Genomic DNA, 15999 nt, shown 5'->3' with positions numbered 1-15999 from the left:
TCAATACCTAATGATGTATATTTTACTGGGACATTCTGTGTATGGACAGCAATTATGCAAACTAGGAGACATATAAGCATCAGCCTATAGACATAGGAGCTACATTTTAATAAATTAGGACTATATTTCATAAGGTAATTATTACCCATTTTTAAGTGAGAATTTTTAGAGTCAGAATAATTTTGTCAATGTTTCCCAAATTGTGATTCAGTGAATATATATTCCAAATTATAATTACATTTGATTCTGCTGTAACATAATATATACGTTCCTTAAAAATCAGTGTGCTATGAAAAATCATGCAAAAAGTAAAAATAAAAACAACAGAGCTTATGGAAAAAATGGCACCAGACACATAAAACTCAAAAACTTTGTCAGTGATACATTAACAAAAAGAACCCAATAAAACCAGGCCCATTGTCTTATAGTTAAAACAGGAGCATGCCAAATAGTTAAAAATACATAAACCTGCAATACATACAGCACTTAAAAAAAATCTGCAGTTTGCTTGTGGAAGTCAGTTTCAGAAGGGTTGTAGCTTATGAGTTATAAAGTGATAGAAGGATGATTATGTAAATTCTCACAAGAAATTCTATCACCACATGTGGATGGCTGTGCCTCCTGACACTCAGTGAGCTGTATTGTTTGAGGTGTGTGTGTTGTGCGTGCTCCCATGTCTTGGTTCAACCAGATGCACTTTTCCCCATTCACCTACTGTCTCTCCTAGACAAAACTGTGCAAAAATACACAATTTATCTTATGCTCAAAATGTTCCCTGATATATGAATTATGTTTGGAACAAATTTACATTTCAAAACAAGCATTATAACAGAAATGAGTATAATAGGTACTTGAAAATAAAAGTGGAAGAAGTAGGGTTCTATGTTCCAATAAGTTCAGGAAATTTGGGGGTTAAGCAATGTTTATTTTTGTATTAGGCAATTTCTGAAACCATGCTGATGTAAACTCTGAAACTTCAAGAGGGCAATGAGTTTGCAATATTTTAAAAATTATTTAATGTTAGAGCATCCCCATTCATTAATATTTTGTGGTGGAAAAACAAGTAAAAATAGTGTTCCATGTAGCATAGTTTGGTAAACATTTTTCTATATTAATGTTTCACATTTATTGTTATAAAATATAAAACAAGATTTTTCTCTCAGAACAGAAATAAATTATGATCTAATTCAATTCTGTGAGGATTACGAAAGAAATCTGCAATAAATTTTCAAAAATACTATCAATGTGTCTAATATTACTGGTTGTATTTCTTCTGGCTCATAGAGAACTATGAACCATGACACACAAATAAAATACCATATTGAAGATCATCTTTTTAGCACAATTAACTTTACAATAAAGATCTTATAAATCTATACCCAATGATTAAATTGTTGCTGTTAAGGATATGTGATTTTCTGGGACTTCAGTGTGATCCTTTTGTTCATAAAACATTTTCATGGGAAAAAAATTTTAAGGGAGTAATTTTGTTCTTTATTATTAATTTTACCTATTATTTCTGAATTAATATTTCTATTTTATTCAAATTTTTAACCAGTTCTTTTATTCTGTTTTTATATGCAAAGTTTACACAGGATTTAGAATAAGTATGAAATAACTATTTGATCATTTATCAGATAGTCTGTTAGGGAAGAAAATTGTCATAGATGAATCTAATATAATTTAATCTTTTTTCAGATAAAAGACAATGGATGGAAGATGAGAGTGAAAATGATAGCATCAGGATGATTGAAAAGTCTCTCATCAGTTAAAGCAACTAGAGCACTTGCAAAACTTGTCAGAATTAACACTTTCAGAACTCTGAAAATTGACCAATATTTCAAATAAGCCAAGGTAAATTTATTCAGGAAAATGGCTAAATTGCAGTAAGAAGAGTGAACCTTGCAGCATTTTAACTGGACATATTTTCCCATTCCCAACTCACCGACTCTGCAGTAGCTTTGACAGCTAACATTCTGTAAAAATGTTTAAAAGCAGCAGCCTAGCAGGAAATGGAGGGTGCAAAATGGGGTTGGATCTTCTTCAAAGCCCCATTCCCTTTACCAGAGATGCCATCATTCTTTTGACCTATCTGTTGGTTTCCCGACAAACTCTACTTGCAGGGCTTCCTTATTTGACCTAACTCAGAACTCACCCACGGAGAACAGTCTTTTCCTCAGGGACATTTGTTAGAAACAATCAGAACAACTGCTTAACATCACGGCCGCCTGAGGCAATGGATAGAAGTTGGCGAAAATAATCAGCTATTCAAAAAGCTTACAAAGAAAAAGTTCAAGAAAATGAGATGCCCATAGGAATTTATAAAAACTCTAACATATCCCTGAGGTTCTAGAAAGCCATACATACATACAGGACTGTACTTATGATCAGAAAAAAAACAAAACAAACAAACAAACAAAAAACCCTAAGAGGGCCTTGAGCTCTCACCTCTGGCTGACCTTGGTGGCTGTGTGTAAGCAGAAAGTAAGGGCAAGGCAGAGTTGCCTGGTGCCTGGCTAAGTGTCAAAGGCATGCCCACCATGAACACGGAGTCTCTCAGCAATGACTAAGGGAGATGTTGGTTCCCGACATCTAAGGAAATCTCTGTCCACTCATCAGCTGACCAATCAGCTATCAGAGCAAAGACCTCATTGATTATACAAGACAAAGAATACATACTTTTTAGAATTATTTCAGAAAAATTACTGAACAACAATAACAAACAACAACAACAAACCCCGGGTAAGAGAGAAAATCTGATTTTCAGGGTTGCTGGATTGTATTATTCAAAATTTCCAGTTTCTAACAAAAATGAATAAATAAATTCATGCAGATAAATAAGAAAATATAGCACATACACATTAGGAAAAGGAAGTCAGCAGAAATTATTCCTGGGGAAGTCTAGACGTTGCACTTAATAAATAAAGTCTTTAAATCAGTTCAAATATGTTCAAAGGATTACTGAAAACTATATCTAAAAATTAAAGGAAATTATGAGAGCAATTTCTCATCAAACAGAAGATATCAAAATGTAAGTGTAAACTTTAATAAACATGGGTTAGGCAATCCTTTTTCAGATATGATCCCAAAAACTCAGGTAACCAAAACACATTGATAAATTTAACATCATCATAATTAAAAGGTTTGTGGTTTCAAGAACACTATCAATAACTGAAATGGCAAAAGTACCTAGAATATGTAAAGAGCCATTACAACCCAATAATAAAAAAAAATCCAATTAAAAATGGGCAAAGGATTTGAATAGGCATTTCTCCAAAGATTATTACACAAGTAACTAGTAAGGACATAAAATCATCTTCAGTATCATTAGGCATTAGGGAAATGAAAATCAAAAGTACAATGAGAGTTCACTTCATATCCTTATGATGGCTAAATTTAAAAGATGGACAACAGCAAGTGCTAGCAAGAATGTGAAGAGATTTGAACCCTCATACATTGCTAATTGGAAATGTAAAATGGTGCAGCCACTTCGGAAAACAGTTTGGCAGTTCCTCAAAACAAGAAACAGAGTTATCATACGATTCAGCAATTCCATTCCTAGTTGTGTACCCAAAAGAATTGAAATCATATGTCACATAAGAATTTGTCCGTAAATATTCCTAGCAGCATAATTCATGATAGTCAAAACTGGAAACAACCCAAATGTTCCTCAACTGATGAATACATTTAAAAATATAATGTATTCATCCGGGCACGGTGGCTCACTCCTGTAATCCCAGCACTTTGGGAGGCCGAGGCGGGCGGATCATGAGGTCAGGAGATCGAGACCATCCTGGCTAACACGGTGAAACCCCGTCTCTACTAAAAATACAAAAAATTAGCCAGGTGCAGTGGCAGGCACCTATAGTCCCAGCTACTTGGGAGACTGAGGCAGGAGAATGGTGTAAACCCAGGAGGCAGAGCTTGCAGTAAGCTGAGATTACACCACTGCACTCCAGCCTGGGTGACAGAGCGAGAGTCCGTCTCAAAAAAAAAAAAAAAGAAAAAGTACATATACACACACACATATACTATATACATATATATACACATGTACATATATAAAAAGTATATATACTATATACATATATACACACATATATACACATACACACATATATACATATATACACATATATATACAAAATATATATATATATAATGTATACATACAATGCAATATTGTTCAGCCATAAAAACAAATCAAAACTGGGTGCAGTGGCTCATGCCTGTAATCTCAGCACTTAGAGAAACTGCGATGGGAATATTGTTTGAGCCCAAGAGTTTGAGACCAGCCTGGACAACATAATGAGATTCAATCTCTACAAATTCGTTTTTAAAAGCTAGCTGGGTGTGATGGTACACATAGTCCCAGCTACTCAGGAGACTGAAGCAGGAGGATCACTTGAACCTAGGAGGTTAAGGCTGCAGTGAGTCATGATCATGCCACTGCACTCCAGTCTGGGTGATAGAGCAAGATCCTCTTTCAATTTTTTAATAATCAAATTCTGATTCACATTATAGTGGAGGCAAACCTTGAAAATATTATGCTACATGAAAGCAGTGAGCCATAAAAGACCACATATTGCATTATTTTAATCATATAAAATGCCCAAAATAGGCAAATTTATAGAGACAGAAAGTAGATTAGCAGTTTCTAGAGGATGAGGAAAGGGCAATTTGGGGAGCTGCTAATAGGATAATGAAAATGTTTTAGAAATAGAAAGTGATGATTATAGCACAGCTCTGTGAATATACTCCCCCAAAAATCTACTTAATTACTAAAGAGGTGAATTTTTTGGTATGTGAATTATATGACCATTTTTAAAAAGAGAAAAAATAAGGCAAGAGGAAGGTAAGATTATTTCCAGCTCATGATGTTCAGAACACCCCATCCCAACAACATTTTACAATATACAGATGATTAGGCATTCAGCAATACAGGAGAAGGGAGTTGGAGGTGTGAGTTCTGCTCTGTGCAATCATTAAGAGACAGGCTCCTTTCATGATATGGTCCAGCCACCTGCAGCATGAGATTTCAAAGATGCCGTATAGTTATCTACTGATAGACAGGAGAGGAACCTTGTGTAAAATTATAAAAGAGCTAATGCGATGAGCCTCACTGCCAACATGCCATTAGCTAGAATGTAGTCATAGGTCCCACCCAATTCCAAGGCAGGATGGCAGATGTTCATTTAGCTCAATACTCAGGAACAATACTTAGTATTATCTCTGTCACAAAAGGAAAGAGGATACATTCCCAACCTAAGTAACTGAGATTCAGAATTAACCCTGAAATAAGCAGCTACAAACTATAGAGCACTAAAATCAAAAATAACCGTAGAAGAGAAGAACAATATACAAAATTTCATATAATCTGGTGTCTAATTAATTTGGAAAGTAACTTTGCTGTGATCTTTCAAACCACCTTATGCAAAGTATTCAGAAACTTCAGTAAATAGCATCACCAGTCTTGGCTTGACAACTAAACTTACTAAGGTATTTGTCGGTTCAACTTACAAAGCATTGAACTATGGAGGTTGAAAAAAAGTTGCTTAAAAAAAAAACAGAATGCAGCTTAATTATTATTTTCCTGAGTTCAGAGTAAGCATAGTTACATTAATGCCATAATGTAGTTTAAAATATTGTAAATAAAAAGCACCCTCTTTTCAGGTATAAGCAAAACTCTTCAATAGAGAAATATGGGATATTAGTACACTAAAATCAACCCCTTTTTGAACCCATGCATAATTTATAGCTACCTACATAGTTCTTCCAGCCATACCATGTCTATCTATATCATTAAATATCCTCTCTGTGTTTCAGGTATTTTAAATTGAAGCACTACTTGCGGGGTTCTTAATAAAAACAAAAAAATTAAGAGGGTAAATAAATTCAGTATCCTAGCCAAAAACCAGAGTATCTGTTTCAGGAACATAGGACAGTATACTTTCCATTTCATTTTATACACACACACACACACACACACACACACACACACGATGTCTCTCTTTTACATAAGAATGAACCTGGCTGCATCAAGATAGGTTGTTTTGGTATCACGGAATGGCCTCTAGGGATCAAGTTGTTTCCCTTAAAAACTTGAAAAGGGAAATTCAGGCTCTCTTATCCGGCTTGCTTCTCAACTTCAGACTTCAGGAGCTTGTGCCTCTGAATCTGTGTCGCCCTGCAATTTGTGTCTCTGAAACAATCCTGTCTCACAGACTCCCACTGCATTAGGATTGGTCAGAAGGAAGCAGAGGAGGAGCCACTGTGAACATGTTTTTTTTTTTCTCTCCACACATCATAAAAATCAGCAGCCGGCACCTACAGCCCCTCACACTCAAAGCAATGCTCAGGCTGGAAACAGAAGCTTCCGCGAGGCAGCCGATGTGAGCATGTGCGCACAGATTCGTCTCCCCGTGGCATGGTAGCTTCTAGGAAAATTGTTTTGAACAGACTTGGATGCATAAGATTGAAGTTAAAGCAGAAGTGAGAACAAAAAAGCAAAGAGCAGACTCTTTCAACTGAAAATGAATACTTTGAAGCCCAAGATTTTAAAGTGATAATGATCAGAGTCGTACCTAAAAGAGACTAAAAACTCCATGTCACGCTCTGGACTTGTGACATTTACTCACAGCAGGCATGGCAATTTTAGCCTCACAACTTTCAGACAGATAAAGACTTGGAGGAAATAACTGAGACGACTCCCTGACCCAGGAGGCTAAATCAATTCAGGGGGACACTGGAATTCTCCTGCCAGCATGGTGAACTCCACCCACCGTGGGATACACGCTTCTCTGCACCTCTGGAACCGCAGCAGCCACAGACTGCACAGCAATGCCAGTGAGTCCCTTGGAAAAGGCTACTCTGATGGAGGGTGCTACGAGCAACTTTTTGTCTCTCCTGAGGTGTTTGTGACACTGGGTGTCATCAGCTTGTTGGAGAATATCTTAGTGATTGTGGCAATAGCCAAGAACAAGAATCTGCATTCACCCATGTACTTTTTCATCTGCAGCCTGGCTGTGGCTGATATGCTGGTGAGCGTTTCAAATGGATCAGAAACCATTGTCATCACCCTGTTAAACAGTACAGATACGGACACACAGAGTTTCACAGTGAACATTGATAATGTTATTGACTCAGTGATCTGTAGCTCCTTGCTTGCATCCATTTGCAGCCTGCTTTCAATTGCAGTGGACAGGTACTTTACTATCTTCTATGCTCTTCAGTACCATAACATTATGACAGTTAAGCGGGTTGGGATCATCATAAGTTGTATCTGGGCAGCTTGCACGGTTTCAGGCATTTTGTTCATCATTTACTCAGATAGTAGTGCTGTCATCATCTGCCTCATCACCATGTTCTTCACCATGTTGGCTCTCATGGCTTCTCTCTATGTCCACATGTTCCTGATGGCCAGGCTTCACATTAAGAGGATTGCTGTCCTCCCCGGCACTGGTGCCATCCGCCAAGGCGCCAATATGAAGGGAGCGATTACTTTGACCATCCTGATTGGCGTCTTTGTTGTCTGCTGGGCCCCATTCTTCCTCCACTTAATATTCTACATCTCTTGTCCTCAGAATCCATACTGTGTGTGCTTCATGTCTCACTTTAACTTATATCTCATACTGATCATGTGTAATTCAGTCATCGATCCTCTGATTTATGCACTCCGGAGTCAAGAACTGAGGAAAACCTTCAAAGAGATCATCTGTTGCTATCCCCTGGGAGGCCTATGTGACGTGTCTAGCAGATATTAAATGGGGACAGAGCACACAATATAGGAACATGCATAAGAGACTTTTTCACTCTTACCCTACCTGAATATTGTACTTCTGCAACAGCTTTCTCTTCTGTGTAGGGTACTGGTTGAGAATATCCATTGTGTAAATTTAAGCTTATGATTTTTAATGAGAAAAAAATGCCCAGTCTCTGTATTATTTCCAATGTCATGCTACTTTTTTGGCCATAAAATATGAATCTATGTTATAGGTTGTAGATATTATGGATTTACAAAAAGAAAAGTCCTTATTAAAAGCTTAACAATGTTTCTTTTGTGTTATTCATAAGCATTGGACACTTTGTGTGCTTTAGTAACATAGAAATCAGAGCCTCATTAAATATATTCTAATAAATTTGTTATTATATTACACTACCCACCATTGAAATGTAGAGAGTTCATTCTAGCACTTAAGTGAAAATATTTAAAGAACAGATGCATAATCATTTCAAAAAATATCATCACTGAAATTTCAAGTAATTTAATTAAAGGTTTGTTCATCCTCCCTGTGCAGAAGTAGAAATGAAGCTCCTCTAGAGAGAAAAACAGGTGCTGAGAAGAGAGAGATGCTGAATCAGAGAACTATGTGTGCTTCTCAGACACAGAAAGATTCATCTCCCTTAGCAAACAGCCTGATATTTCACACGGGCAATTCAGTTTGGGGTGGGTGGGAAAAGGCAGCTATGGAGATGAAAGTGTCCTGGAAAACCTAAGTTGCCAAGTCAAGAGAAATTTCCTGTTACCAAATTATTCCTAAACAACATTAATAAAACAGAGAATGGGGTATTTATGCCCCCTTTAACCAAGGATTCAGGGTCTGCTGAAGTGTCCAGAAAAGGTAGTATTGTACTGAGAGATTTAGCTTCCTGTTTCTAGAGAAGTACAGGACTGACATCGAATTCTTTCTCATTTCACATGAAAATGACTTACTGTTTACTTATTGCTTATTTTTTGAGCTGGGGTACAAATGTTGATTATCAAGGATTTTAAACTTCAAAACCAAATTCATAGACAAGTGTTTCCCGGCAATATTTGTAAATATCTAAAATAAGAGTACCTGTGATGCTGGTACATTTTAATCAGAAAGGGAGGCACCTACCAAACCCCAGAGGATGTCATACAATAAACTCGCCTTCCACAGCCACTTCTTAAAGAGTAAATATGTTTTGCTCCAAAATAATCCTACAGATTTGGCCACTGAGCAAAAAAATGTGTACTGTACTTTCTAATCTGTGGGTAATTTAAAATAAAGAAAAAGAATATATTAGGTTGAGGATTACCAGTAAACTATCTTGCAATTTACAGGGTCTTCAAACACTCACGGGCAGAGGTCATATGCAAAGGCACTCCTTAACTCAAATCTAAATGTTTTATGCTGATTATAAGACCCAAGAAACACTTTCAACATTCATCTGGAAACACTACCTTAAAGGATAATAGTGAAGTTAAAGTTTATACATAAGAAGAGGTACTAAAGCTGAACTTTTAATTCCACTGCAATTCCTCTATTTTGAAGCAAAAGTGAATGTGAGGATTTAAATATACACTAACAATCATAGTCTACAGCAGTAGAGGGACACAGTTATGTTTTTGGCATTGCTACGTTTCCTGTCCATTCTTTCATTTAATGAATCTGAAAAATTCCAGGAACTACAGATATGAGAGAGAGAGCTATGAGCAAGCCCCATCTTCTGTGGTGGCTGTCCTTCCCAGTTTATCCTATTTATCCTCCAAGTGTCATCTCAGATGCCCAGAAAGAAATCCTGGTTCCTCCTTCTTCAGGTTCATACCTTCTCCTGGAGCAGTTTACAGTGTTAGGGTGTGTATAAGTCACGAATGAGCCATATAACACCACCCTCCCCTATGTGCCCATGGTATCATATTGGACTTTAGCTCCTTTAAGTGCAGAGACTGTCTCTTACTCATTTTTTCTATTCTCCAAATCTTCCTCTATTCCAGTTACTTCCTTTTGTTCAAGTAAAATCAAGATTCCCTCAGAGGCCAGGCCTTACCCAAGCCACCTCTAAGCTCCATTCCACATCCGGTGAGATTTGGAGCCATGCCAGCTCTAGTTGGATTGTTATTGGATCAACTGGGGAAGTGTTATGGTTTAAAATTGCAGGCTTAAGCAAGTGTATTTAGTGTGAATACAGGAAGGAGCAGAGAGTGAGAGTGGGCCTGGAGATCTGGAGGAAACAAGCTTGAAGTACACTAAATGAAGATACTGTAGTGACCACGGCTGCTAGAGCAGATGCAGAGAAAGTGGTTATTCCAAGTAGGTAACTTTAAATATATTAGGAGCAAAGAACTGAAATTCACAGAATTGCATGAGAACATTCCCCACAAGGAAAGGGGATTCTACGTCTGCCCCATTCACCTTAACATCTAATAGCAGCATGTCATCACGACTTCAGACCTGATTCAACCACAATATTCAGATTCCTGTTTGGCTCCCCAGTTCCATATTGCAGTCTCCCTTTCCTTGCTGTTTTATTTTTGTGTATTCTGCCTCTTCTGTTAGCATGTAAGCCCCTTAAAGATAAGCCTTATGCTCAAATTTTTATTGCCACAGGGAATAACATATTTAACATATTAGAGAGACTAAAAAAATCTAGAGAGATAAAATATTCTTGACTTCTGAAAGTGGTTTCCCATTTAGTCTCACCTTGAGCATTCTTGATGCTGCATCTATTTCAGTGGCAGCAATGATGACAGATTGGGGCAGAACTTTCTTCTGGAGCAGCTGCCTAGCCATCATTGTCTCGCCCTACCTTGATTGTCTTCAGGGAAGGACAATAGAAGCCACGGTGGTCACCAGGGAAGCAAGTGGGTCAGGCATTGGTTGCACACAGAAATGTGATAAAGATAACTTCTAGCCACGTTTCTGAAAATCCATGATCAATAAATAGAGAGATGTGGAATCATAGCATGAATGAAGTAATAGGAATGTCTGTCTCATCAGATTATCTTGGTTTTACCACAGACAGTAGAAGTAATTAGTCATTGTTTAAGCCATATCAAGACTGATTTGTCCAGTTATGATCTTAAGAATTAGAGTTATCTGTAGCTAAGGACACTGGCATATCTAAAACTTAGCACAAATGAGAATTATTCTTCCACATGCAGTGTCCACTAGGGAGAAATACATATGAATTATGCTAAATGGAAAGCATGGTACCATCCTATGTCTGGGACATCCCATCCCCACCCCAGCGAAGTACCTCCAAGGAAACTGAGCTGTAGCACACGGCTTAGCCTACAGGCCCCAAAGTGCCCCTCCTTCCCTCCTACTAAATCCACAAATTGACATCATGTCACCTTTCAACCAACAAAAGACTACCTGAACATCATGGTTAAAAAGAAAACAGAATGAAATGCAAGACAGAGAGAGAGAAAGAACGCTTAACCAGGTTATGGATCAGCTTTCCACTTCAGCCTGATGAAAAAAATAAACGAACAAATAAATAATGCCATAAAACACGCACCCATGAGCAGGGGCTTTAAACATATATTAGCCCAACCCTGTTGGTGGCTCAGGAATTTCTACATGATGCGGCTTAGGGTGCAGTGTGGTTCAGAGGAGTTACGTTGGACTGTCTTGAAGGTTTTGGCACAGCATTTGCCTTCTTTGATTCCAGTTGCATAGGTTCTTGAAATGTGTTAGGAGGGATATTTGAAGATTATACTTTGGTGAGATTAATAAATTTGGGCACCATGGGTGTTCTAGAATCTGACTTCATCAGACAAGTGCTTCTTCTTTATGGTTAGGAAAAGGGAGTGGAAGGAGACTGGAACATGGCAAAGAGTATTGTCTTCCATCTTTAAAAAAAAATCATTCCATTAATCAGATGTTATTCCTACAGTTTTTTTTTTTTAATGTGTAGGCTATTTTGTCCTTTACTATTTCTATTGCTTATCTAGAAGCCAATAGTGTTATACATGATATGTTTTCAATGAATGCTTCTTACCTGACTTCTTGTTTTATATTTCTTTTGTGTTTTTTTCACTCAATTTTTCTTAAATTGCTTTGTACTGTTGTGATACACTAATGCAAGGGGAAAGAAAAAGGGGGAAAAATCCAAATGTTCATATTAATTTGGTTCAATGGACCAAGGCTTTAAATGAATAAAAATGTGAACACATTGCATTTGCATTTGGCCTAAGCTGCTTTGCTTCACAAAATCCTACTGCAAAGAAAGCACTTTTAGTGGAAATAAAAAGAGAGTAGAACTCTACAGTTACTGCAAGGACACTGCAGCATAGTGATCAAGGCTCCAGAAATGCATTTGTATCACATATCCATATTATGGCTTAACCAAAGGCATAAAGGAAACTAGATAGCCTACATTAGTCAACTTGAAGTACAAACAGATGTTCTCTTGGAATATTCTTAAAGAATGGAAATAAATGTTGCCTGCAAAAAAGAATATAATTATAGCATTGGAGCAGCCTTTGACAAATGGCTATAAATTTTATGGTATCAAATTTACATTTTTAAAAGCAAATTAATTTTCATAATTGTAGAGAAGGTAGTAAAGTAGGTGCTTTTATATCCTTTTATGTTGAAATACAAATTGATACAATGCATTAGAGGACATTATGCAATGTGTATCCCAAATCTTAAAAACACCCATTCCTTATTATTTCATTATGATTAATTTTGGAAGTATGATTGTTAGGTTAGGAAGCCACCCCTAATGGAAGGTTCACATCACCTCGTAAGTGTAACTGTCTGAGGATCTTTGATGTGACATCTGGTGTACCTACCCTCAAAAATTCCATAGTTTATTAGTGATAAAATGTTACATCATTATTCTGTTGTGAAAATATTGGTAGATGAGAATGAACTTTCTGATAAAACTTTTTAATATCAGACACCTTTTGTTCTATTGTGTTTTACATTTAACCTTTTGAAGAAAGAGTGTTTATTGGCAGTTCACAGCAAGATTAACCAGAAAGTACAGAGATTTCTCATGTATCCCCTTTCTCACACATGAAAAGCCTCTCTTATTATAAACATTCACCACCAGAATGGTACAATTGTTACAATAGATGAACCTACCTTGACATATCATAATTACCCAAGTCCATAGTTTACATTACGGTTCACTCTTGGTGTTGTACTTTCTATAGGTTTGGACTAATATATAATTATCTGTATCCAACATGATAGTATCATACAGCGTAGTTTCTAACAACCATAAAAATATTCTATTCTCTACCTATTTATCTCTTCCTCTCCCCAACCACTGATAACCATTGGTCTTTTTACTATCTCTAGCTTTGTCTTTCCCAGACTGTCATACACTTGGGATCATACAGTAGGCAGCCTCTTCAGATTGGCTTCACTGGCTTTTTAAATTTAAATATGCTTCTAAGTTTTCTGCATGTATTTTTATGGCATAATAGCTCATTTCCTTTTAGTATTGGATAAAATTCCACTATAGGTATATACCACAGTTCATCCACTCCCCAGCTGAAGAACATCTTGGTTGCTTCCATATTTTGGCAATTAAATAACGCTGTGTGGACATAAGTTTTCAACTCCTTTGGTTAAATACCAAAGAACAGTAATAAACTTTTAAAAACTCCAGTATGGCAATCACATGAAAAAAAGCTCAACATCACTGATCACCAGAGAAATGCAAATCAAAACCACAATGAGATATCATCTCACACCAGTCAAATGGCTATCATTAAAAAGTCATAAAGTAACAGATGCTGGTGAGGTTGTGGAGAAAAGGGAATATATACACTGTTGGTGGGAGTGTAAATTAGTTCAGTCCTTGTGGAATACTGTGTGGTGATTTCTCTAAGACCTAAAGATAGAAATACTATTTGACCCAGCAATCCCATTACTGGGTATATACCCAAAGGAATATAAATCATTCTGTTATAAAGATACGTACATGCATGCATATGTTCATTGCAGCACTTTTCACAATAGCAAAGACATGAAATGCCCATCAACAGTAGTAGACTGGATTAAGAAAACATGGTACATATACACCATAGAATACGACGCAGCCATAAAAAGGAAACAGATCACACCCTCTGCAGGGACACGGATGGAGCTGGAGGCCATTATCCTTAGCAAACTAACTCAGGAACAGAAAATCCCAAAGGCATGTGTTCTCATAAGCGTGAGTTAAATGATGAGAACGCATGAACACATAGTGGGAAACAACACACACTGGGGCCTTTCCGAGGGTGGATGGTGGCAGAAGGGAGAGGATCAGGAAAAGTAACTAACGGGTACTAGGCTTAATACCTGGGTGATGAAATAATCTGTACAACACACCCCCATGACACAAGTTTACCTATCTAACAAACCTGCACATGTATTCCTGAAGTTAAACGTTTAAAAAATAATATTAAAAAACACAACAAAACAAAAAAACTCCAGTATGAATATGATGATGTTTGTGTCTATCCTTTCATCTCTAAAGGATGGTTAGTTAATATTTGAATGATGCTGGTCAGAAGCATACACTTCAGACATAGTTGGTAAGCATCATCACATACTTCTACTAAAATTTTCACAGATGTCCAGGAGAGGTGGCTCATGCCTGTAATTCCAGTACTTTGGGAGGCTGAGGCAGGCAGATCACCTGATGTCAGGAGTTTGTAACCAGCCTGGCCAACATGGTAAAACCCTGTCTCTACTAAAAATACAAATTAGCTGGGCGTGGTGGTGGGTGCCTGTAATCCCAGCTACTCGGGAGACTGAGGCAGAATTGCTTGAACCCGGGAGGCAGTGGTTGAAGTGAGCCAAGATCGGGCCACTGCCCTCCAGGACAGGTGACAGAATGAGCCTCAACAAAAAAAAAAAAAAAAAAAAAAAAAAATCCACAGAGGTTCAATTAATATGTGTAGGGTATAATAGAAATAATTTTTTCATTTGTGAAATGGCTGTTTTTTGAAACTTGTCGACTTAAAAACTGCATAGCTATTGCCACAACTTGCATGAAGAAGGTATAAGATTTCCACCCACTTAGCACCTTGCTTAGCACTTAGACTCTATGTCCGAAGCTCCATATATAGTTCCATGAGTCCCCACCCACCTCAAGAAGGTCACTGCTGCCCATCTTAAATGTTTTTATATTACTAAAAACAGTTTTTGAAGCAGTAGTGATATTGGTTTTATGTTACAAGGAACATACAGAACGAAATACGTACCACGATACCAATTATCTAGAGAAAAGTACCACTATCTTACTTATATACCTCCTGCATACTACCTTTCATAAGTCACGAGCTATTGGTAGTCATTATTCCTGAGTGATAATATTGAGGGGCATGTTTCTTTATTGAGAGTGTTTCTATTATGTACATTTACTACAATAAGCACATTTTAATGTTTTAATATTTTTTAAAAGAATAAACATTACAACAGAAAGACGGTTGCTGGAAATGCAATTGCCAAATTGCTGATTTGTGGAGAAGTTATATTTGAATGAGATCAGATCTGGGTGACTATATCACCTTTCCACCCTTTTAAGTAGACTCAGAGGGCCTATCTGATGGCACATGTGCAGTCAGTGGCAGCAGTAAAGCCCGAGACCCTGTTTCTGACTCCCTATCTAGGTTTCAAAAACCTTGTTCTGTTGGTAAATGTGGCTTTCCAAGTCACAGAGACCTAGGATTGAATTCTGGTTATACTCCTTTTAAGCTGTGAGATTTTGTGGAAGTTAATTCTCTCATAATTAAATCATCATAATAAAATACTTGCCTAATGGGAATCTTTAAAGGATAAAGGCAATTAAATAAGATCAAGGGTGTTATGCTCCACAAAAGTGTTCCCAATACATACAAGCACTCAAAAATGGTAATTATTGTTTTTAAAAATATAAAATAAATGAATAAACGCAAACTTACTAGTTTTCTATCTTTTTCAGCCATTCAGAGTTAACAATAAACACAGCTAGGCCTTAAGATTAATTTTTATCTTTTCTTAAGTCATACTTTGAAATTTCCTTGGGTTTGACTACATTTTTATATAAATAAATATACTTGAACATAATAAATACATAGGCATATCTGTACTCCAAAGGATAATTTGTTATCACCAAAAATGTTAATTGTTCTAAAATTTGCAGTGTCACATTTAATATTGGAAAAGGCTAATTTGAAGATAATGTGCCAAATACGAAATAGCCAATTAGCTCCTTTATTCAGAAATGGATTGATACTTACCATACTTTATCCCATGAATT

General features: G+C 36.9%; 1 protein-coding gene across 1 annotated transcript; it reads left to right on the top strand.

Annotated features, from left to right (window-relative positions):
* Positions 1–4243: 4243 nt before the first annotated feature.
* Positions 4244–8051, top strand: MC4R (melanocortin 4 receptor). Its single transcript, XM_003914439.5, has one exon. It carries the CDS (start codon positions 6765–6767, stop codon positions 7761–7763), a length of 999 nt encoding a protein of 332 aa, XP_003914488.1. The 5' UTR covers positions 4244–6764; the 3' UTR covers positions 7764–8051.
* Positions 8052–15999: the final 7948 nt, after the last annotated feature.

The sequence above is a fragment of the Papio anubis genome, chromosome 19 (genome assembly GCF_008728515.1).
Source record: "Papio anubis isolate 15944 chromosome 19, Panubis1.0, whole genome shotgun sequence".
NCBI lineage: Eukaryota > Metazoa > Chordata > Mammalia > Primates > Cercopithecidae > Papio > Papio anubis.
The sequence above is the reverse complement of the archived record's forward strand: the minus strand, read 5'-3'. Positions and strand labels throughout refer to the sequence as shown.

Bases quoted from the DNA above. Each gene is read 5' to 3' on its own strand.
- MC4R (XM_003914439.5), top strand. From the start codon at position 6,765: ATGGTGAACTCCACCCACCGTGGGATACACGCTTCTCTGCACCTCTGG.